The sequence below is a fragment of the Cynoglossus semilaevis genome, chromosome 4, assembly GCF_000523025.1.
Source record: "Cynoglossus semilaevis isolate Cse_v1.0 chromosome 4, Cse_v1.0, whole genome shotgun sequence".
NCBI lineage: Eukaryota > Metazoa > Chordata > Actinopteri > Pleuronectiformes > Cynoglossidae > Cynoglossus > Cynoglossus semilaevis.
In genome coordinates this window covers 1,877,531-1,899,079 of record NC_024310.1, presented here as the reverse complement: position 1 = coordinate 1,899,079, position 21,549 = coordinate 1,877,531, and the positions used below count along the sequence as shown (strand labels likewise).

Below are 21,549 nucleotides of genomic sequence, written 5' to 3'. Positions count from 1 at the left end.
CTGCACCGGGAGATTTACACCTCATGACTGTGTGTGGGGGAGGGCAGGGGGGAGGTTGCAGGTTCAAATACACCCCCACCACTGGTGTAAAGGCCAGTGAACTCAGCTCTGTGTCTCGGACCTGACGCTGTTAAAGACCAACATGAGTCCGACTTCATCTGTAGGAACATGTATTATTTAAAGCAGGAGGGAAGTGTTTTATCAGTGGAGAGAGAGAGAGAGAGAGAGAGGGAGAGATAGAGGGAGAGAGAGAGGGAGATTCTCCATCTTGGTTTTCTTTCTTATTCTGAATGTGTCTGATAAGTTCTTTTGTAGAACTGTCTGTGGTTTTAGTTTGTGGCTCCTCTGTTCTCTTCTTTCTTTTGTTCTTTCTTTCTTTCTTTCATTTCATCTCTCTTTTGTTTCCTCTTTTGCTCTCCATTTTTCATCCTTCTTTTATTATCTCTCTCCTTCTTTCTTCCTCTCATCTATTGGGTCGTTCTTTCCTTCTTTTATCTGTTCTAACCTTCATTTCTTTCTCGTATTTCCTCTATTTTTACCACCTTCTTTTCGTTCCTCATCTATATCTACATATATATATATATATATCCCTCTATTTTTACCACTTTCCTTTCGTCCCTCTCTATATCTACATATATATATAGATATAGATGGATAGAATTGTATTAATCCCTCGGGAGTTCCCTTTTTTTTTACACTCTCAGCTGCACCGTCCTGTCTCCCGTTCAACAGTCGTATTGACCGTCCTACATTATTCAGGTTTGAATCAGTCCGACTGTCAGCCTGGTGACGACCCAGCGTCTGAGTTAAATATCTGGGACCAGAATAACCCTGACAGCACGGAGCGTCGATCCACACCGTTGTGACAGTGCACAGTATGTACTGTCTGAGTACTTCTACTCCCTGGATACTGCAGTACAGTCGTCAGAGCGATCACCTCCGTGGCCTCAGCCGGAGTTTCCTCTGTCCGTCCGTCTGTAGTTTCGTCCATTAAAGTTTTTGTGAACTCGGTCACAGAGTCGTGTCACTCGGCTGGAAACCGTTGGTTTTGTTGCCTTTATCACAGGAATAATCCTGTCAGACTTCACAGTTCCTCTCCGTCAGGGCTCTTCTTTTACCGCCGAGATGAATCCACATCTCGCCGCTGTGTATAAATTAAATTCTGACATGCAGAGGAGTTGAACAAGATGTTCCTTTACACTGTATTTATTTTTAAATGAGCATTTAGGTTCTGCAGCCTGAAGACAGTCAGATCTTTCTCTTTTATCTGCACTGATAATTCAGGCCTTTTCTCCACGTCTCCTGTTGTTGATTTGACACACGGCTGATCCAGTTTTTCAAGGTTTTTCTCTTTTTCCCAGAACTGCTACAACAACTAAAAACAACTAAACAACAAAACTGCCCATATTAACTTTATTCCCTTGAGAACACACAGAAACAGATGGAAGTCCATGAACAGAAGATGATGGTCCTACAGTCAAATAAGTTCTTTCAACAAATGTGATACATACAGTAGTAAAATGCTCTAAGGTCACAGTGAAGATGTGGATTAGTCAAGCATCTGTAAATAAAACCAAAAATCAAATAGAAATATAACATTTTGGAGAAGAAGAATCTTTTTTTTTTTTAAAGTCGGAGGAATCTCCACTTTTTCTTCAGTAGCAGAATATCAACACATCATCTGGTAATATATTGTAGAAATCTCATCGTTTGCATGCCTAAAAAATACCCTGTATTTCTGTACTGTATTAAACCTACTTAGCAATAGGGGGTAGTAGTGAGCACAGGGGTTGAATAATGCATGCAAGCTCCAATAAGTCTGTTTGAAGGACACGAAAAAAAAAAAAAATCAGAATGAAACCAGTGTAAGGTATGGCCTTTAGAGGACGACGTCGAGGTCACTACGAACTACGTTAGGCAAAAAAAAAAAAAAAAAGCCACAGAGTTTGTGGAAATATCGGAGCGATGGTCGGAGGAGAAGCCGCTCCTCAGGTGGTGAGAGTTCAAGGTGAAGGATGAGGAAATCCTGTTCCTGTCGTTGCTGCCTTTATTTTTCTTACGATTGCAAAGCTGAATACGGCGGAATAAAAAGGAAAAAAAAAAAAAACCTTACCTATAAATGTTTGCACCGAGCGTTTGGTTTTCCACTGGAGATCTTTAAAATATGCATGTGTGGTGTAAAAAAATTAGAGCTTTTCAAATAGCAGCTGAGCATAAATATTTCATATAAATATTTGCATCTACACTTGAATGTCACTTTAAACTAGGACTGACATGCATCAGCTGGTAGCGGCGGCTGCTGGGGGGGGGGGGGGGGCGTATGGTGGGGAGACGGCCCAAATGCAGAGTCACCTCCTGCTTTATTGTGCTTTACCGAGTAATGGGCCTGGGATTAATGTTTTAGTTCCTGCAGCAGGAGGAGGAATTGAATCTTTCAGCAGACATGAAGTTTTAATGTCGTAGCCGTAGCGTCCGTTCTCCAGACCAGCGTGTACTCTTTACCGTTTTGTGTTCATTTCAGACCCTGAAGGTTGGTATAAAATGAGGTACTTGCTGGTTTCTTTTGGGTCAACGTTCTCGCCGGTGTGTTCGGGAGGATCTCAGACGACGAGAGTGCGTTTGCGACAGTGTAACCGTGAGTCAACGTAGACAACGAAAAAACTAGTCACCAGCACGAGACGCCTTTTACCGCAACTCCCGAAATCCCGTGGAAAAAAAAAAATTCTTTTAGTTTCTTGGAGGCAAAGTGGGATTTCAGACGCAGAACAATAACACGGACAGAGACAGGAAGTAGGAGTCGCTCACAGTTCTTTTGAAAGGTTCGATAACAAGGATCCGTTAGTAGAGAAGCTGTCAGACACGGTAGCTGAGTTATGAGACTGAAACTAGGCTGATAAACACACTCTAAGTGGAGAGTATCGCAGTAATCGTTATAGGCTCGTGGTACTCTGTCATGGCTACTGGCTTTAAGAAGTAAAGAACTCAAACCCCTAATCCAAGTAAGTGATCGTTGTGTTTATATTAAAAATAACAAAAAAAGGAAACTGAGCTGTAAGTTGTGGATATACAGTAGATATTGTCATTGTGCATCAGTTTATGTGACTACAAAACCAATCTATACAATAGATTGACACTCGTCTAGTACAGAAATATTGCGTGACTCGGGGGCTAAAGATGGCTGTCTCAAATCTCCAAGTACTGCGATGGAAAAAAGCCGGCCACTAACTAAACCAAGAATAAAAGTGTGTCCCGCCTTTGTCCAGGTTTACCTCCAGCCAATGTGACCAATCAGCCTGGCAATCCGTCGGCGAGGGGCAGCTCCTCCAAAGCTGAGGATAAGCCATTAGTTTCTCCTCTGTCGCCCCCTGAATCTCTGTCGTCTTTGTCCTCATCCCCCCTCAATGGGTCCTGGTGGGAGAGGCGGTTTAGAGGGTCAAAAGTATGAGTTTTGGGCTCGGGGCTGAGGAGGGAGAGCTGAGGCAGCAGCGGCTCCACTCGGAGCTTGGCAGCTAGCTCCTTGGCGCTGCAGGCCGGCGTGTTGGTCTCGTAGACGTCGTGGAAGTTGTTGTAGTCCACCTCGTAGAAGCCCTTCTCCAGGGAGAGAACCGGAGTGAAGCGGTAGCCCCACAGCACCTCGGTGTCCAGGTAGGAGCTCCTCGCCTGACACGTCATTCCTGTCGGACGTACGGACAGACGTCAGTGACCACGTTTACACACAGACACGGAAAATACAGAATCAATATGTGGTGGAAAAGACACGTAAAAAAAACACAGAGGGAAAGGGGGAGAGAGAAAGCGAGGGGGGGAGAGGGTGAATAATTCATGAACATGAGAAGCACACAGAACATTTCCTGTTGAATCACCAGTATGTTTTAAAACGAAGGACACAAAGGCCTTGAACTGTAATGACACATGTTGGCCACTAGTCTGAATTTCACCACACGTTTCCAACAGTTTCACCTTATGAATTTGAGTTCCAGCATCAAAATCGAGAAGCACACAGAACATTTCCTGTTGAATCACCAGTATGTTTTAAAACGAAGGACACAAAGGCCTTGAACTGTAATGACACATGTTGGCCACTAGTCTGAATTTCACCACACATGTTTCCATCAAAATCGATGCAACAAACGCAGTAAATGATCAAGAACTGACGCCGGATTCTCCCGCAGCACCTCGAACACACCGTCGCCGTTATTTACACCTCTGCTTTTCTTTACAATTACAAAAATGTCAGCCGTGGCGAAGGCGTCCAAGCGAGGGAAGCGAGACTCGGGTAATGACTTTACCTTACGACAAACACAATTAGGAGCTGTAGTAACAAATGGGAATTAAAAAACAGACGGAATCACAAATGAGGCGGCTTCACCGTAAGACAACCGTGAGGTGTTAACGCTCGGGCTGAGTGGAAACCAGGGACGCTCTCGTTAGTGGCTGAACACGAGGCGCCGCCGTAACCCTCCTGGGGATTCTGCATTAGAATAAATAACGTAAATAAAGGATGAGCTGCTGTGTAAGAACCCAGACACGGAATTAGCATCGAACCCTCTCTCCTCCATACGGAGCGTCCAGGAGCCACAGGGTTGTCTGCAGCTGCTCCTCTCTGTCTCTTTGTCTCTGGTTTTTAATTCCCTCTGATTGGTATTTAGTCTCCCACTCGGTGAAGTGGACGTGGGTCACTGAGGGCAGCAACACGTCACGGTGAATATTCAAACCTACGACAGCAGAGACTTCAGAGCCGCCGCCACCATCGCCGCCGTCTCTCTGAGTTACGTAACCTAATGTATGAATCGAGCATCGCATCGTCCGTAACAGTCGGCCTGTTCCAAAAGAGACGCACAGTAGAGTTTGTATTCAACGCGGCGTCTAATGTCAACATGAAGGGGGCGCCGTTGGCTGCTCGTCTTCCCCGTGGCCTTCGTTTCATACGAGGCTCATTTTTTCTGAGACTGTGGTGGGAAATGTTTCTGTGACTGGATCATCAAAGACAGAGATGGGTGTGTGTGTGTGTGTGTGTGTGTGTGTGTGTGTGTGTGTGTGTGTGTGTGTCTATACTGTCTGTCGAGGCTGTAGAGACGTTGTTTGATGTGTTTCTGTTCCTACTATAGCGAGTCACCAAATGGGAAAATGAAATTATTTGATTTTTTTTTACTACATTCCAGTAGTTTGTCAATCATGAAATCAAAGGTTTTTTTTTTTTTTTCATTATAACAGAAATACGATGGCTTTAAAAAGTACGACATCTTCGTTCTCAATCAACTGCCCGGGGGGGGGGTGGGGGGAGATCGCTCGGTTATAAGGATATTTCTACCGTGGGTAGAATAACAGAGACCACGCCCCCACTCAGCCCCCACTCAGCCCCCCTCCCCACACACACACACACACACATCAGGGAGATATTCCCACACTCTCCGTTCCCTTTGATGGAGCCTTTTTTTTTCTGTCCTTGTGATGAAACAGTTCTAATTCACAGAGCTTCAGTGTTAAAGTGGAACAGTGCTGCGGGGCCAGAAAAAAAAGATAAAAACATATAGACATCCATATATACAGTATATCTATATACTGTCTATATGGACATGTCGGTGATGAGTCCATCAGCACCAAAGGCCACGACGCCCTCTGAAATCCAACTGAATCAGTCCATGGTTCCGTCTTTTAACAAAGTCTGATGTCGGATCAAAGGTCGGACTGAGATCACCGTGACGAGAAGCCAAATATAAATGTGAGGTTGACACGGAGAGACAGAGACCGAGACGGTGAAAATGTCTTAACAGCTTCCTCCGTGGAAACGGAAATTCCAAAGGTCAAAAGTGACAAAGCGGACCCAGACATCTTCTTTAGTGGACGATGTTGGTATTACACCCTCCATAAACAGAAGTCTCGTTTTGTGAACATTGAGTGTCTGTTTACTGGCTGGTCTGCAGTCCAGATGTGGAGCGTCCCAACTGTAGGAAATCTGCAAATCTGACGGAGACGTGACGTAGAAGACGTCGTCCCAGTGAATGAAAATGTGACTTATTACTTTAAAAAAAAAAAAATTTAATAAATAAAGTGCATCCTTAAATTATTGGTTACTTATTACTTTAAAAAAAATTTAATAAAGTGCATCCTTAAATTATTGGTTTTAGTTTTGATGCATTTATAATAAATCTGTGGTCGTTTTTCAGCTAAATATATTATTTTTGTTTTAAGTTTTTTGCTGCGTTTTGGTTTAAACGAAACCTGTGGTCGTTTTTCAGCTAGTTTTCAGCAAGTTTTTTGCTGCGTTTTGGTTTAAACATCATCAACGTAAATCAATGAGACGACAGTAACAGTAAGTTAACAGTAATACAGTAAAAGGTAAATGAAATAGTGGTTGCTCACGAAGGTGTGTGTGTGTGTGTGTGTGTGTGTGTCACTGTGACATTATGTCGGTAACTGTTAAAAACAAGTACGTCAAGAAACTTTTTTTTTTTCCTTTGTCACTTACTCTTGACCTTTCACACACACTGTAATAGTTTGTTATGTAAATGATGCCACTGAGGTCAGGCAGCTTCAGGTTACTGATACTGGACGTCCTGATTGACCAGAACCTGGAACAGTGAGGCGTCGACATTGATTTTAGTAAACACGTGAACAAAACCGGCGTTGACGTGTCGGAATATCTGAACGTCAATGAGGGCAACGACAACCTGCTGCTGCTGCTGCTGCTGTTGTCACTTACTCATCACCGCCGTGATGTTTTTAACCATGGGTGTGATGGAAAGATTCGCGGCTCTGTGATGTCATTTTCCTCCCTGAGATCTTCTGGAGGCATCGGTGAACCCTGATCTGCTCTCTCTGAACTTCAGTTTGGGCCAGGATCGCAGATTTAAAGTCTGACAATCTGATGTGAGGTGTTTAAAATAGAAATGCCTGGAAAAAATATCAACCTGCCACGATCGGGCGAGCAGATTCACGGGAGTCGCAGCACGGAGCAATGATTTCCACATGAATGCCTGTGGAAGGTTGTAGAACAACTGACCTGAAAAAGGTGAATCAAACAGCGGGAGTCGTGTACACGTGAAGTCGTGTGTCAGGATAGACGGATGATAGGATGAATCCGACCTATCGCAGAAAACCTCCAATCACAACTCTGTATTTTTTCAGTTCTTTTCTCCATGTATATAGAACATACTAGTGTCTGAGCAGCAGAAAAGAGGAGGCGCAGCCACAGTCTGCCAGCTCACAGCCTGATCCTTCCTCCTGCTTGTAGCTGCCGCCGTGACCCAGACACAGAAGAGAACAGATTGTAGCCCTGGTGTAAGTAGCAGGTGGTAACATCGAAGGAGGAGAGGTGTGATTCTCGTTGGCAACGAGAGGGTGCCTTCGTCGTATGGGAGTCTCAGACGACTCTGCTCTGATCTCACAGTGAGAAAATCAAAGTGAAAGTCACTCAGTCTGCGTCGTTTGCTGACAGTGTTTTTAGTTTTTTGAATTTTGACAAAAAAAAAACCCAAAAACCTCTGTATGTTTCACTGGTAAAATAACAAATTCCTAGATCAACTTCTGGGAAGAAACCAATTGCAAGAGGGATGTTGGGGGGTGATTTTTTTTGGCAGAATTATCACAGAAAAGTACACATTACCTGGCAAAATCAGCGTACTTTTCTTATGTCCGTATTTCCATTGATTACAAACCTTCATTCTGTCAAATATTTCTGTTTAAAAGAAGCAGAAGAAGAAGAAAAAGAACTTGTTTTTTTTTTCCTCTCCCTAATCTGTGCCATATGTACTTGGAGGCTGAACTCATCTTCTGGGATCAGTTTATTCTCGATGACTCACGTTATTGTTTCTAATCTCAGCTTTATTCCCAAAATATAAGAGGATTTCTTTTTTTCCCTATTCCGATCCAACAACGGGGGAATTCTCTTAGAGAACGTCAGTTGAGTTGTCGAAATAACTCAGCCGTACTGAACATTAGGTTCAATATGACGGCAATGGAATTTTTATGCGAGTGAGAGAAACGACAGATCTGACGTGAGACGTGTCCAAGTGAAAACCTGAGTGAACGGAGACACTCGGCGGGAAAAGATTCAGATAAACAGCCACAGATTAGTACTATTTTAAATCAATACTGACATGTGTACATATATATTTTTATATTTGTGTCTATGTATGTGTACAATACCTGCATATATACAGTATTGTATATATGTGTGTATATGTCCATATGTATTGTTTGTGTATAGATTTATATACACACATACTGTATATGTGTGTATATATTTGTATGCATATGTATATATTTATATATATGAGTACATATACACGGCCTGTACACTGTATTGAACCAGCAACAGTTGCTGTTTATTGTGATCTTCTTCATCAGCTGAGGTCTGGCTCTGTCCATGGTGCTGATCTGTTAATCCCACGAAACTCACTTTATTTCCCACCAGTTCTGTTTCTCTCACGTCTCACTGGTCTTTTTGTGGAGGTAACTAATAACTTTTACCTCTCCCTGGTTTTTACCAGCTACATGACATTGTTTTTGGACACAAAAAACAAAACATGTTTTGACATTTATCATCACATCTGCCTGATTGTTAGTGTAGTAAGAATTCTGGATTTAGAATCAGTTCTCTTTATTAAACTTAACCTAATGGTTTTTAACATTGGTTCTGACTTTTTACTGTTGACCTCGATAACAAATAAGAACAAATAAGAATAGAGATATAGTTATAGTTATTAAAAAATAGTTCTGAATACTGAAACTAAATCTTTCTGCTAACGTTTTCTGTATCCTGTACTAACCACATTTGATCGCAGCTTCTATTTGTATAAATAACACCAACAACAAACACTCAAAGCTGTTCTACCACCAACGTCTTTGTACCAAATACACCAGTGAATCAAGGACTGTTGTCGGCAACATTAACATATACAACAGAGGCGGTGGCACGACGCAGGTGCAGAGTCGGCAAAACAGGAGAGAACTTAAACTGTTGTAGGACAGAAATCTACAAAAAAAAAAAAAACTGCTGAAAGCTGATACTTAGGGTAAAAAAAATAAAATGAATAAGTTTCTTTTTAAGTACTGTCTGATCCTTTTTTATTTCTAATAAAAGTCAGAGTCCGTGCTGCACTGTTTTCCCATTGTTACCATTATAATATGAGATGAGAGTCTGATCCAAACTGAGCTCAGTGATTTAAAAGAAAGAAGATCTAATATACATTTAATTCCCTCGGCTCATGCTTTACTTTCAGTGTCAACGTGAAAAATCAGAGCAAATTGAACTGCTACAGTCGGGGACATCAAAGAGAAACGAAAATCAACCTTGAAGCTTTTCACCTGTCAACGAAACTTTAGAAATTCTCCACATTATGTTTGTCGTACTTGAAGAATTAATATGATTTTCATATGAATGGCATTTTTATAAAGTCAGTTGCATTTTTTTTTTTTTTGGCGTGGGTGGGAGGGGCAGTTTGACTTGACTTCTTGCTGCAGTCACCAACTCTACTAAACCGGTCGCGTCTCAACATGGGACAGGAAGGGGACGGTCACTCAAGTTTGTTGCCTAGCAATAAAGGACATAAACCCTGCACGATAACGTGGTCTCTGCCGGTGAAGCGAAAGGTGATTTAATATCAGGCTCGTGTCTCCAGCAGAGAGAAACATGATAACGCGGCTGTTTGTGCTTCGGAGAGGAAAAATAAATAAAAACAAATAGAGCAGAAATGTCTGGATGTATGTGAACCCATGCGTGGGCGTGTTAGAGAGCCTGGCCGTTGGACACCATTTTTATGGGTTTTTTTTTTACGGTTCGGTCCAAACATCTGAATGTCTCTGATGAACAGCTGCTTCCTGGAAAAGAATCTACTCAAATGCCATAAAAAATTAAAAATCTGTAGTTTGGTCTTTCATATGAACCTGAACCTGTGAAATCAACAAAGAAAAGAAAAATTGGAATTCTTAATTATTTTTCAATTGCTTTAGAATGAGAACTACACCAAGTGTACTTGAATTTAAAGGACGTCTTCAGTTTCACCTGCAGCTTTAGTTTTTTATTCATGGAGCCCTGAAGGCAACACATCGTAAAAACCCTTTTACAGCCACCCGTGGTTCCGTGCTTTGACTCCCCTCCCTCCTCCCCTCCCCTCGTATACGACCAGGTCTAGTTGTGGATTTGAGTCCACTCTGAACTCTGATGGATCGGTTGTAGATGCTGCTGCACATTTCCCCGCCGCAGCCGCGAGCGCCTGCTCGGAAACCGGAGCTGTGTTGTGGAAAGTTCCGGAGCCGCGTGTCCATGTTGGCCTTTCAAATGTAACCAGCCTGGAGCACTTTTTGAGACTGCCTGTCTTTTTACCACAAACAAAGCCCAGCAGTGTGGGCGGTTCCACGTCATTTAATAAACAACATCAAAGACGCCACCCTGAAGTAGCAACAGTGGAAATGCAGGGTCCGGTGAGAACAAAGACCTCTCTCAGCGTCGTTCACCTGTTGACGAGACGCTCCTCCAGTCTTTCTCTAAAAAGCTTCTGTTATCAAATTACGAACCATAAACCTAATCAAGCCCCCTGCTGTCTAGCTTTTGAAGTGCACCAGTGCCGTATAAATCACATCTCACTTTAAGAGCAATTATCTGCGAGTGTTCGTCTGCGTCTTTCCATCTCGGGCGATATTATTATTCGCAATCTAAAGCACAAACAGTTAGTCACTCATGCCTCTTGTACCTTTCCGTCCATTTATCCTTCCTCGCATCCACATCCACCCACTCAGCTCACTGCCTAGAATCATCAGCTCCTCCATGGCTGCTTCATCCTCTCACTCACTCATTTATCTTTCCATTTCATCTGTGCTTGTGTTTATCACTTCCCATAAACCCTTACATGCAGCCCATAACCCCCGCGCCCCGTGTCGTACCTGTGGCTTCCACCATTCCTTCCAGGATCACTACAATCTCAAACTCCTCCTTCTCCATCTGCGCCATCGACATCTCCCAGAAGGGGCTTTTCTCGTTGATCTCGTGAGAGATGATGAGCGGCGACACCAGGAACAGCCGGTCGTCTCCGGTGTCGAACCCTATGTTGATGTCCGTCTGGTTGAGGGGGATGAATTCCCCTTCCTTGGTCTGCTGCGACCGGATCAACTTGGCTCGGATGGATGCCTCCACGATGTGAGAGTTCCTCAGGTCTCCCACCCGAAACATCAGGCACATCTTGTTGTCCCTCAGTGCTATGACGGCATTGTGTGAAAACATGAGGGTCTCTGCGCGGTTCTTTGGCTGCGAGATCTTCACAAACATACAGCCCACCATCATGGCGTTCACGATGGAGCCCAGAATGGCCTGCACCAAAAGCAGGATGATGCCTTCGGGGCATTTCTCTGTAATCACACGGTACCCGTACCCGATGGTGGTCTCCGTTTCGATGGAGAAGAGGAAGGCCGAGACAAAACTGTTCAAGTTCTCCACGCACGGAGTCCAGCCGTCCTCGTCGGCGTGCAACAGATCACCTCGAATGAGTGCTATCAGCCACCAGAGGAAGCCGAAGAAGAGCCAGTTAACAACGTAGACCAAAGTGAAGATGAAAAAACTCAGGCGCCAGCGTAGATCCACCAGCGTAGTGAACAAGTCGCTGAAGTATCGGTACGTCTCTTGGACGTTTCCGTGGTGGACGTTGCACTTGCCGTCCTTCTGGACATATCGCTGACGTGGCTTCTTTGCTGGGTCAGGAATCAGGTGGGTTCTTTCTGTCGTGATGGAAGCATCCCGCAAGTGCTTGGGAAGCTTCTTTACCTGAGTGGAAACAAAAAGACGGAGAAAGGAATCATGAAAAGATCACAATCGAGATTATAAAGAACACAGATCAGATCAGGTTCTCGTGATTTCAGACTCCAGATTTGAAGTCCAGTTTGTCGTCGTACGTATGTTTACAGGTAGAAATTAAAACAAAGTAAGAACACAACAAGCACACACTGGTGCTTGTTGTGTCCGTGTCGGTGCTGGTCCAAGTCCAGCGAGACGATCTGTCTCCAAACAGCTGTGCTCCAAGATCCCTCCTGTCACACCCTATGGGACGTTGGCAAGTCGAGATAGGAGAAGATTTCTGTCTTCGCCTGATAAACCGTCGTAACGTCCGTAAGAGGAGCAGCTTGAGAATATAAAGAAATAAAATTCCTCGTGATACGATGAAACATTTAGTTACGAGCGTCAACCGAGCTCCATTTTTCCACTAGACACTGTCTCACTCACTGTCCTTCTCTGGGTCATTTTACCCATTTTTATGATGACAATATAAAATGTTTTCTTAAATATTATTATTTTATATGATCAATATATTTGTTTATATCTATGTTTTTGATTTTTAGTTGGGTGGGATTTTACTTAAATTAATTATTAGTATATTTCTGGGGGATTGGTTTTTAGTTGTTAGTCGTGTTATGAGCAGATCGATATAGAAATATATAAATATATATATAAACCTGCAGGGTTCTTGAGGCTGTGGCTGGTGTTTTGTGCTGAACTGTGTTCGTGCTCACTCACGGCCGCAGTATTGGCTGTGAAGACATTGATTCACTGAGTTCTCCCTGTTTAAGGAACATTTTAACAGAGAAGTATTAAAGGCCGGGACATAATGACCTGCGCTGCAATTACTGGGCTTGATGACGGTGCACTCACTAAATGTCAGTGTGCTTCCTCATTAACATCTCCTCACGGAGGCCGCAGCCTTAAATATATATATATATATATACATATATTATATTATTTCTCCAACTCTAACTTTCCACTAATAAGATCACACAGCGCTCATTATCGATGTCGGCCAGTGATCCACTTATTGAACACGGGTCAAATAAGTCCATGCGTTTCCCCACTTTGAGGTGGGATTAATTGAGTGATAGATGAAGCCGCCATGAGCTGCGCTGTCCAATCGCTGCTCTCCGTGGTCAATACGGTCCCCGGGGATGATTGTCCATAAACAAATTCATTAGTTCTCCGTTCGGGGCGGCAGTAAGTGGCCGGTGTTTTCCCCTCAGTGTGCCGTTCCTTTCCATGCTTGAGTTCACAACAGTTCAGTTCAGTTGCGCTCAGCAAGACCATCAGGAGAGACAAAGCACCCGGAGAATCCACCATCCTCCATTACTGGCTGGAAAAACAAGGTCCGCTTCGGTTGAAAAAGCTTAGTCTTTATTCTACTCCGTTGACTTCCTGGGAATTTTCTGGATCAGTCGCAGATGTTTTTCCTTTGTTGCCTGTTTTATTATTATTATTGTTATTATTATTATTATAACATGTGCACAGGCAGCTGCTCATGTGTTTCTTCTGATCGGTGGCTTAGAATGATCTTGTGCCTCGTCTTCATAACTGACTCTCATCTAATTCTCCTTCTGTGCAGAGAGTAACGCTGTCACATCAATGTCAGCGCCCGGTTACACGTCCATACGACAGCCTCGTCTTCATAACTGACTCTCATCTCGTCCTGCCTTCTATATCTTCTATATCTTCGCTTCTCAAACATGTACGACTTCTTTAAGCAGCGTTGAAAACCAGCAGTTAGCGTGACATCATTAGCCGTGCAGCTTACCTGTGCAGGTGTGACTCCTATCTCCATGTTGTGGTCCATGAGGACTCGGGAATCTCCTGCCATTTTCAGCTGAGACTCAACACCTACGACACAAACAAACACGTTAGTGGATGAATGTTAGTGCGCGTCGACAGGGTGTGGGGTGTTTTTTTTTGTGTAGGTCATATATACTTAGTCCATTGATCTGAGGCGTGAAAAAAAAAAAAGAACAATAGGGTTGAAGTTGTAGTGCCCTTGGGCCGCAGTCAAGAGCCAGGAGATCCATTAGTCCGCTCAGGCTTTTAAACCTCAGTCGACCGATTTACACACCTTTGAGACGCACACACATTAGGTTAACAACGGCTCATTGTTATGTGGTGAAACCCCCCCAAAGTACCATATTTTACCCCTGCTGTTTCATTGATTTGAATTTGTCAATATGTCAATATTTGGGAGCTGGTGTGATCAAAGCCTTTGGAAACGTGGGCTGTTGGAAGAAAAGGCTCGATTTTGATTCACATTGTTAGAAAAAAACTGTAGTCGTTTCACCATTATTATTATTAGTAGCAGCAGTAATATTTGTAGTAATGGTACTTGCCGTTGACCTTTGACACTTAACACAGCACAGACCAATTAAATGGTTTTTACTGAGTCTTCACTGAAATGTTGACCCTGGTTTGATTCAGATTTACTGGAATCAAGAAAGTAATAAATGTATAATTGCTCCAGGCGAACTGCCTTTACCTCACCTCCTCCAGACGAGAAACTCTGGGCATTTTCTCAAAGTCCATAATGTCTACGTTTCACTTTCCAGTCACGAAAAACATCAGAACCTCTGAATATATATTTCTTTTGAAGTTAGTAAATACGTTTCTACAACACAGGTCTGTGCTCACACCAGCACATGGACCAGGAATATCTCGACCTGTATGTTACTGCACCATTTTTTAATTCTCATTAACTTTGATAATTAACAACGGTGACAGTGTATGACTCTGTAGGAGGACAGAATTTTCAGTTCCTACTAAATGATGCGGGAACCGTAATAAGAGTCACAGTGGGTGATAGCTGAGAGTGGGTGTGTGATAGTTAAGTGGTGAACCTCTGATAAAGCCCTAATTTTAGCAGCGATATCTTATAATACCTTTAGAGCCTCACACCAGACAATTACCTCCCGTCCCCTGGGTGTTGTTCAAAAATCAACTACTCAATTTACAAAACGAACAGGGGAGTAAAACTAATCAAAAGGAAGGTGTTAATAAATTTCCCTTGCTGCAGGTTTGTGGCCTTGACAACATTTCTTCTTCTTCTTCTTCTTCTTCTGTTATGCTGCTGGATGTGAAGGCTGACGATGCAAAAGGAGGGAGAGCAAAAAAAAAAAAAAAAGGCAGGCAGGGGAAAGCGAGAAGCCTACGTCACAGATAAGATCCACACAGGAATGCAGTGTTGACATTGATAGTCTAAAGCAAAGGGCAGAGTGACGTGACGTGCATGTGAGCAGGAGAAAAACCGACCGACAGACAGACAGACAGACCGACTGACACAGCAGAGATGTGACACACACAGAGTTTCAGGGAAACGTAAGTGAATGCATTACAGCGATGGAGGATTCTTCTTTTTTTTAAATCATTTTTAGCTTCTCTCATGAATCAAACATGACTCCCTGGAGTTGTGTGAACTCCAGACCTGTGTGTGTGTTTTCAGGAAGGCTGCGATGGCACGGGTGTGGATTCACAGCAGCAGCACATTCACAAATTCCAAATGAGAGGTGTTTGAACATGGATTACAGCCGGCGCGTCTTATCGCCGAGCTCTGAGAGGCTAACAAGCGTTTATCTTGTTCGTGGAAGAGTCCTTTGGCTGATTTGTGTTTGTGTCCTGATAACAAGAGCACTTATGTTGTGCTCTGAGCCAAGTGGCACATGGCTAACGCCTGGAACCTTCTTCATTACGTGTGTGTGTATACATCTACTTTACATACATACACCCCTGACTGTTCGCTGATGTTGCTTCCTGAGCAGCATTAACCAGTTTAGAGAATCTCTCCAGAATATTCCTCCAACATGTGCCAGTGTATACTCTATACATCCCTCAGAGGACTTGTGCTTTGATTTTTTTTTTCCTAATATCAGCAAGTCGTGTTCAGAGCTGTGTGCACTTTTTTTAAAAACAGATTTTTACTCTTTTGTCGAGTCAAGGGAAGGTTTCGTCGATGCCAATTATTTCCCCAATAAAATCCCATAAAGGAGATAAATTACAACGAGTGAAATTCTCCACATGGTTCTGATAGCTGTTATTCTTCCTGAAACTAAACAAGAGGCAATTCATCATCATATTTTGAATAAACGTTGGTTTAGTTTGTGTTAAAAGTAAAGGCTTTTCACTACTGTAAGGAACAGACGTCACGGCTCAGTGTTTCATCTTTAAAACAACAGAATCAGCAGCCCATTAAAGACCAATCACGTGCGTCTCTTATAGGAATCATTCACTCCCGTGATGTTGCTTATCTTCTCATTATTCTCCCTCTCTTCCTGGGGTTGAAACCCTCCTGCCTGATAACTCTGGATCCCAGGCAGCCGTGTGATGCTGCGTGCTCAGCACCAAGCTCAGAGTGTAGTACGCAAATGTGAACATCATTGAGCATCCAGCCGTAGATTTTGAAGTCATAGCTGGTGGTTTTTCTGTGGCTTCATCAACTACAATGCTGACGCTTTAGTAAACGGAGGGAAACGGGGAGAAAGACGGAGGGAGTAAGAAAAACGAGGAGCGACAACACTGCAGTGGAGCAGCACTTTTGAGAGTAATGAAACAGCAACTCCTTCACTGCATCAGATTGTTATCTACAGTGGTGGAGTGGGTCCAGGGTGTGAGCTGTCCCTGTTCTCTGACAACCGGAGCACTACAACTTTCCATGTCTGTCATCCCTGACTCTCCTTCCTGCCCCATCCAGTGTCATGGTTACAGCCCTGTCACGATTAAATCCGCAGCTACGATTGGCCCATAAAATAACACGGCCTCAGCTCTATCTCCACTCACTTATGACACTTTGAGGTCGGACGGGTCAAATGACTAAAAACGGCCTCGGCTCGTTTGGCTCTAGGCAAAGTGAACACTCATACACACCCCACGACATTGAGATACACACGCGGTGGTTATTGTGGTTTGGAGGGACCGGCTTTTGGTAATCGTTTCTCTCCGGATTCCTTTTTTTTAAGAATGAAAAGAGTACAATACATACAATAATTATCAGAAGACGTTGCAAAATGTTTTTAGTAAAAAAACATAAAGTTCTGACCTTAGTCCCCACAACGCAGCAGGTCCCCATTATGTGACCGTGTCTACTGTCACCTGTCCCCACAACATCATAAATAACAGCACACACACACACACACACACACAGGAATATGAAGTTTCTAGTTTCCTCCCCCCCCCCCCCCCCCCCGGCCGGTCTCCCCTTTTCACACAGAGCTGAGTGTATCCAGTTGTGTCCTTCTCGTGATTGACCTTCTCTGGAGTGACACTGCTGCACGGAGACGTTGGACTCACTCTTGAGAAACAATTTCTCTAATGAAATGTCCAACCATCCTCCCTGTCTCTCTCTCTCTCTCTCTCACACTTCTTCTCTCTGTCATGCACACACACACACACACACACACACACACACCCTCTTACAGTAGCCTACTTTTGAACCAATTCTTTGAGACAGTACACTTCAAGTCGCAAGGGAAAAAACAAAAACAATTTTTAGCTGCTTTTCTGTTTTACTACCAACAAACTATATTATTATTAAACTAAGTCGAAACCAAAGTTGACGGGGTTGAAGTCCAACACCTACTGAAGCCCAACAACACCCTCTTCAACCCTGCTGGCCTGAAGAGTGAGAGACAGGATGGAGAGAGATTTGAGATGTTAGTGGCTGGGAGGGAGAGAGGGAGGGAGGGAGGGAAGGAGGGTGAGTGGGAGGATGTTCTCACCCGCACGATTTCTTGTTTTATCACTGCGATAGCTGTCATGTTTAACTGTAAATCAGATTCCTCATACTTTATATATGTGTATATATGTATATGTATGTATGTATATATGTATGTATATATGTGTATATGTATGTATATATGTATATATGTGTATATGTATGTATATATGTATATATGTGTATATGTATGTATATATGTATATGTATGTATATATATGTATATGTATGTATGTATGTATATATGTATCTATATATGTATTTATATATGTTTGTATATATGTACATATGTACATATATAACAGTAAATGAGAACTAAAATATGATTTAGTTCTGTCGTTTAACACAGTAAATGAGAACTAAAAAATATGATTTAGTTCTGTCGTTTAACTGACTAATAAAAGTATTATTTATCGCGTACTTTTGCCCGTACTCACTGGTTCTAGTGCGTGAGGTTCATTAATCACCACTGTGCAGAGGAAAAGGTAATCGGCGAGGACGGAAAACCATTAGCAGGGTGGGGCTGAGCTGCAGAGCCAGGCAGAACATCTTAAATGCTGCAGAAGGCAAAGGTCAAATGATCTCCATTGGAATTCCTGACATGTTTCACAGTGTCCCTGTGCCTGTCCCTAGGAGAAGCTTCCTCCATAGTCAGCAGATACTGCGTTAGACCAAAATCAAATTACGGTTCTGCACAAGCACATAAAAAAAAAAAAAAAAAAAAAATCCCCCTCAGCTTCTAGTCTTTCAGTGATGACCCTGAACCTCCTGTGTTGACGAGTCATAGATATGTCTTAAATAAATTTAATTTAAACTTTAAAGTTTGTCAGTGCTGAAAAAAAATCGTCTTAATGCAACAAATGGAGGAAAATATGCGCAGATATATCCTTGCTGCCGAGGCATTTCTCTGTGACATGTGGGTTAATGAGCTGCAAATTCACGGGGATGCCCTGGGTGACGAGCGCTCAGGCTTCATAGATGTGAAAGAAAAGCCCAGATGTGGAGCTGGAGCTGGAGCTGAGAGCCAATTAGAGACTGTGGTTGAACTGCCTTTGTTATGGTCCATACAGAGTTATATACTGTCCACATGGACGTCAGGGAAGGGGGGGTGATCATTTGATGAAGTGGCCTGACTAGAATGCTGATGAGCAGGACAGCGGACGGTCCCACACATGTTGGTCCATTGTCTGTCATACTTGACAAAGGACACCTCGTCAGTAACACCGGCGGCTGCAGATAAAGGCCGCTGTAGCCACACTTGCCGAGCCGTGAACAGCAGATACTGGAATTGTTTCCATTTTATTCCACATATAACCTGCTGCTAACAGATAAGAACACCAGCCCAAACTCAAGGCCCCTCAAAGACCCAGTTCACACGGACATATTCCAGCTACTGTATGTGTAGCCTGTGACCACTGAGGGCGGCCATGTTGTACACGTCCAGTCGGTGTTTTTTAAAATGTTGTGGAGACACAGATGTCTGAAACTCTGGTTTCTCCAGATACTCATGGAGGAAAAGACTTGTTCTATAAATTTGGTGCATGCACTTCATAGGTGACATTTAAAGGATGGTGGACACAGAGCCTTGAACTGCATCAGGGAGGATTTATAGAGGCATCAATTCTCCAATTTTAGAGCGAGTGGTGGGATTGTTAATAAGATTCATTTATGCATGTAGAGTTCACAGGAAGTCAGGAGAGGAAGCCAACCTCTTTTGTACCAAGGACCTGTTGTTGGATCAGTAGGTTTTCAAAATAAAATTTTTTTTTCGACTGTATCCTGTTGGTATTGAGGATGGAGAAAGGTTAATGTTTTGAAAAAATTGTTAGATTAGAGGAAGTAAACGAAAGGGTTAAATTTATACTTTCACTGCCACCTGGTACCAACTGACCCACAGACCAGTACTGGTCCACAGACCGTCAGTTGAGGACCCCTGTTTTACGGTACAGGCTGTAGTTTGAAATACCATCCACTATATTTTAATTCCAAAAAGCAAGTGTCCAAGTTCTGGATCAAGGATAATAAACAAAAAAAAAACAGGTCGGTCCATCAACAGACTTTTTTTTTTCTTTTTGAATGTTGCATGCTTCCTGCAGTTCTCTGGTGTGCATACACAATTTCTAGGCTTCTGAATAAGAAACAAAAATCTTCACGCCTGGCAAAGCTTTTGACACAAATGTGCCGCTGAGGTATTAGAGAATGTGGCTCTGCCAAAGAGTAGAGTTTTCCCCACATCCTCACGAGACCAGACGTCTTGACTAAATAAACAAAACCAATTAATTATTCACGTTGGCTCCGCCGTGGAGAGGCCCCTTCAGATCCCAGGGAGCGCTACGTCAGGCCCCTGCCCTCGTTTGTCCTCTCGTCAGGACGGTCGGGACAGGACAGGACGTGGATATTAACTCGGGGCAGGAACAGGATCAAGGTGTGGAGCGCTGAGCTGCAGCTGCAGTGATAGCATTGATGCTGAGGTCAAAGGGCCGTTCATCAGAAATCATTACATCTCTGCAGCTCACCCTCCCACACGTTCACTCTTTAAATAGCTAATTGTATTTGAACCAGCCGTCAGGCAGGTTACGGCACATTACCGAGATAAAAGCAGGGCAAAATATGACAGGTTTTATTGGTCGGAATATCTTTTTAAAAAATGTCAAATTGGTTCTGCATCACATTGAAAATATATATACTGTAGCCCAGGGGTGTCGAACTAATTTTCACCGGGGGCCACATCAGTGATACACTCCCCTGGAGGGGCCGGTAAACGGAAGACTGTATAGATCAGGGGTCACCAACCCTCGGTCCGCGGACCAGAACCAGTCCATGGGTGATTTGGTAATGGGCCGCAGTTGGACACAGTGGGGAAAAAAATGTACTTAATTTTTACTAATTTCCTTCATTCAAAGAAATTCCAGTCATATCACTTAACTTTTTTATCTAAAGATAATCTGACAATATTTTAAAATTATACACTCCTATTTTGAAATTTTCATGATTCTTCAGTGGACCTTGCAAATTTCTTAGAAAATCTGCTGCATGGACTTTACTCCCATGGGCCACACAAAACAGCTTGGCGGGCCGTATTTGGCCCCCGGGCCTTGAGTTTAGTCAGTGTACCCTTGATTGTTTTGTTTTTTCAAACTGACTTGACATTTCTTGATGATGATACAAGGAAGTACGACGGATGTAAAACAAAAACTGAAAACCCTGCTGACCTAAGGTGGCGCTCAGATCCCGTTCAGTGTCATCAAAGTTTCAGCAGCTACATTTGTTGGGATGCTCGTCCTGCAGAGAGTGGAGCTGGGAATACATCAGATGTTAAAGCTAGCAGCTCTGATCCTCAGTCCTACAGAGGGGATCAATACCAATGATTTTCTCTCAGCGTCTTCAGTCAGTCCAGTAATATTCCTGAAATAAAACGCCGGCCAAAGGCTAGCATTAACACTTGCTCTTCTTTCGTTCAACGTTCCGACACCCGCTCACTCTGAACGCACCAGCACCGACACACCAACACTTTGGAGGCTCGGCTACCGCAGATCTACGTCCACTCTGCCTCTGCTGCACTTGTGAAACTCCTGCATTGCACTGAGAGAACTACAGCACAAACAGCACCAGTGTTGACGGGGCTTTTCACTGCGTGCGTCAGAGAAATCCATAGGCTTTTTGATCACCCAGCCCCCACCGTGGTCTACATGGAGACGATGATCTACGTATCTCCACCATGACATGAGATGAAAGAGTGACTGACCAGCAGATGAAGATGAGTGAGAGTGAGTGGAGAACAGAGGCAGGAGTTCCTGCAGTCCTTCTCCCAAAGTGTCTGTGGTCATCTCACATCTACTCCTGCTGCCTGCCTTCATTCTGACACACTTCTTCACCAGAGTGGATTCATAGCAACACATTTTAAACAAACAGTGCAGTCTGAGTGTGCTTCACTGTCGTCCACGGACAAACTGGACGTGGACCCACGGTCGCATCGTGCATCGGCGGCTTCCAAACCTCCCCTTCTCCTCCTTACCTCCCCACCTCTGCCTCCCTTCCTGTGTCTTTTCCTACT

General features: G+C 43.5%; 2 protein-coding genes across 2 annotated transcripts in view; one reads left to right on the top strand and one right to left on the bottom strand.

Moving 5' to 3' along the window:
• The window catches only part of kcnj1a.1 (potassium inwardly rectifying channel subfamily J member 1a, tandem duplicate 1), a 54,227-nt gene that overhangs the window by 16,971 nt on the left and 15,707 nt on the right, over nt 1–21,549 (top strand). The window lies entirely within an intron of this gene.
• On the bottom strand, nt 2,346–13,933 carry LOC103377679 (potassium inwardly rectifying channel subfamily J member 5). The gene is made up of 3 exons (XM_008308567.3): nt 13,548–13,933; nt 10,885–11,758; nt 2,346–3,674 (listed from the first exon to the last, which is right to left on the bottom strand). Exons 1-3 carry the CDS (start codon nt 13,608–13,610, stop codon nt 3,289–3,291), a joined length of 1,323 nt encoding a protein of 440 aa, XP_008306789.1. The 5' UTR covers nt 13,611–13,933; the 3' UTR covers nt 2,346–3,288.